General features: G+C 61.3%; 1 protein-coding gene across 1 annotated transcript; it reads right to left on the reverse strand.

The window, feature by feature from the left end:
- Nucleotides 1-541: 541 nt before the first annotated feature.
- ZG16B (zymogen granule protein 16B) lies at nucleotides 542-2308 on the reverse strand. The gene is made up of 3 exons (XM_028111792.2): nucleotides 2227-2308; nucleotides 1871-1970; nucleotides 542-905 (listed from the first exon to the last, which is right to left on the reverse strand). Exons 1-3 carry the CDS (start codon nucleotides 2279-2281, stop codon nucleotides 542-544), a joined length of 519 nt encoding a protein of 172 aa, XP_027967593.2. The 5' UTR covers nucleotides 2282-2308.
- Between the last annotated feature and the right edge of the window lie 930 nt (nucleotides 2309-3238).

A 3238-nucleotide genomic window follows, 5' to 3' on the forward strand; every position in this document is an offset into this window, starting at 1 on the left:
CGATGCCCTACATGTGTCCCCGTCAATGCAGAGGCCACCACCTGCTTCTGCCTCTGCCCCCTACAGGGTGCCCTTCAGCTGGACACCTGGCCTCTTTTAACCGTGAGTGGCTGGGGGAACCCAGGCCCTGGCAGATGTGTGCTGAGCGAGCGAGGAAGTGAATGGCTGGGCTTCCCTGAGGCCTGTCACATACTCAGAGAAGACCAGGACGGAGCCTGGGCAGTCAGAGGCCAGCTGGATGGGCTTGGGGGAGGGGCGGGGTGGAAGGTGACCTTGGAGCCCAGACTCCTCAAAGATGCAAGATCTTTGAGGCCCAAGATCTGCCCAGGCAGAATCCCCGAGGCCTGGGGCATGGGACCCGCTCCTTCCTCACCCTGCACCACCACCCCAGAGGCCTTGTCCCCTCCCAGCCCAGCTGGGAAAGCTTTGGTCACACCCTGGACCTAAGAACCACACCTGGACACACCATTCTTGCAGAAGCTTTATTTATTGGCGGATTCCAATTGGAGGCTCAGACTCAGCTATTCTCAGCCCCCTTGGCTCAGGGGGAGTCTGTCATGTCTCTAGTACAGTTAGTTGGTTGTTCAGTGGTCCACTCCTCATCCTCTAGAGGGTAGCCCCACCGAAAGCAGAGGCCCGAAAGGCCTAAAAGCTTATGCTGGCCACAGATTCCCGTGAGTACCTTCCCGTCCTCATTGGGGAAGACGATGAAGCTGTTGCCACTTTCCCTTCCAAACATGGCATAGCGCCCTTGATCTGTGGATATGATCAGGTACCGGATAAACATTCTGTAGGAGCCATAGATCATTTGGATGTGTTCTCCCGGCTGCAGGATGAATTCCTGGGTAGTCCCACCTGGGGCACCGAACACTGTGCTCCAGGACACGCCACATCTCACCTGGATACTGGGACACGGGAAGAGTTGGAGGCCCAGAGTCAGGCTGACCCACCACGCCCCGGGCGCTCGATCCCCCTACAAGGACAGCAGTCCTGTCACGATAAGTCAGCGGCCCCACCCCATGGACAGAGGTGCTGCTCTCAGACCCCCGCTCTGATGCTTTTGGGCTCTGTGAGCTTGGGCTCATTACCCAGCTGCTCCAGGCCTCAGTTTCCTTATCTGAAAAGTGGGAGTGGTTTGGGGGGGCAGGCAGCGAGATCATTCGTAAGGGGACCCTCAGGTGGTGCCGGCCGCTCTCGATGCGCACAGTGGGGAGCTGTCACCAGCCCAGCTTGGACTTTGAGCCCCAGCTACCGGCGAGACCAGGTCACAGGCCTTAGAAGCAGGTGACTCCCACGGTGACCTGGGGGAGTTCCACTAGCTCTGCTCATCGGGGCTTCCCTTTTCCCCCACACGCCTCCTCCCCCCGGCCCTGGCCACTGTGTCCCATTAGCCACCTGCTGCCCTCCCCAGGACCCTGGGCGTGCAGAGCACAGGTCCGCCCAGGCCTGGAGCTGCGGCCGGGCTCTCTGCCTCCATACATGTCTGCTGACTGGTGTTCTGCCTGCAGTCCTTTCTGACCTCACTGCCTTTCCTCTGACCCTCCCCCGGACAGACCGCCCCCTGGGTTCCCCATCGGACATCTGGGACTGAGAGGCTGTTTGGGGTTGAAGGGAGAGAGGAAGGAGAAGCGTCATCTACCCTTCTTCTTAGGTCAGCCCAGGAAGCCAGGCAGGACTTGCAGACAGAACGGGAGGGGCTGGTGGGCCCGGGAGGATGCGCAAGGACAGGGACAAACAGGAAGGTGGTGGCTGATGGCTCCAGAACTCCCAGGGTCATTGGGAGCCCAGTGCAGGTACAAGGGGACGAGGTGCGAAGACTCCCGGTTCCCGAGGCTGTGGCAACAGGGCTCCAGGCCCCACTCCTACTCACCTCTTTACCAGGCCCAGGAGATCCACAGCCACCCGGATTCCGGTGATTTCACAGTTTCTGGAGGTGCTGAAATATTTGCCTCCTCCTTGCCCGTACATCTCTAGATGGACAAGGGGACCCGGTGGGGAAGAGAAGAGCACCACAGGCTGAGGTGGAGCGTATCCCTGCCCCGAACTAGATGTGGCCCTCCAGGCAGCCGGCGCGGTCCCAGGACTGGAGTCGGTCTGCAGTGAGGGGTGAGCGTGGCCCCCCGGGGAACAGGCTGGGGCGGCGGTGAGCGTGGCCCCCCGGGGAACAGGCTGGGGCGGGGGTGAGCGTGGCCCCCCGGGGTGGGGGGCAGACCCAGCCAGACTTACGCTGTGCCCAGCAGGTGGTGCTCCACAGGAGGGTGAAAGCCAGCCACAGCAGCATGGCCTCTGAATGGTGAGTCCCAAGGCTCCTGGAGGGAAGAGGGCAGGCCACTGACTCTGAGGGGACCCCTGTCGGACCTCACCAGGCCCCTTCATGGGAGGGGAGTGCCGCCCATACCTGTCCACGAGAGTCCGTCGCCCAGTCCTGGTGGTGCACTGTCTTGTGCCTGGGTGCTCTCCACCTGGCCCTTTATACCCACCCCATCCCCTTGGGCCCCCATCCAGAAGGAAGGAACGAGGGCCACCAGGGGAACAGGAAGGAATGGTGGTCAGGCTCTTCCTGGGGGAATCCCAGAGGCATCCTGGAGGAAGCTCCCGGATGCACTGTGTTTATTGTCTTGGCCTCATGGCCTACACAAACAAAATGGGACAGTGACAAGCATTTCTCTGCCACCTCCAGGTCTCTCTCCTCAGCATCTGGACTAGAATGGGGGGCTACTGGAAGTCCCCCCAGGTTGGCCAGACAGGTCTCCACCCAACAGGGAACTACAGGCCGGGTGCCCACAGGGGCTCCTGCCTTGTGCACAACCGGGCCCAGGACCTTATTCAGGCCCGTATGGAGCTTGGTGTCTTGTGGGCTTCCGGGAGCTCAGGCCGACCCTCAGAGAGAGCTGGACTATGTGCCTGGCGCAAGGTTTAAGAGACACCAGGGGCTGGCCCCCCATGCTGTGTCACTTGGAAGACAGTGACAATCTTTGCTTTGTGCCCGGAGCAGATGTAGCTGGGACAGGCCGGCCTCAATGGGCCTTGGGATGACCTGGGCACAGAGGACCGGGGAGAGGGCGATTCTCTAGGCCAGTGCCTCTGGGGGCTCCTGGGGTCAGGCCTAGGGGTCAGACTTACGTGGGAGGTAACGGGGTACTTCTCAAGGGCTGCAGGTCTGAGACCCCTGCTGGTGCTGCCGCTGGATCTAGACTGGGTCCAAATCTTGGCTTCCCTGCGTGTGAGGCATACTGTC

Source organism: Eumetopias jubatus, unplaced genomic scaffold (genome assembly GCF_037043125.1).
Source record: "Eumetopias jubatus isolate StellerSeaLion01/CBP00866 unplaced genomic scaffold, mEumJub1_p1.0 scaffold_12, whole genome shotgun sequence".
In the NCBI taxonomy this organism is placed as follows: Eukaryota; Metazoa; Chordata; class Mammalia; order Carnivora; family Otariidae; genus Eumetopias; species Eumetopias jubatus.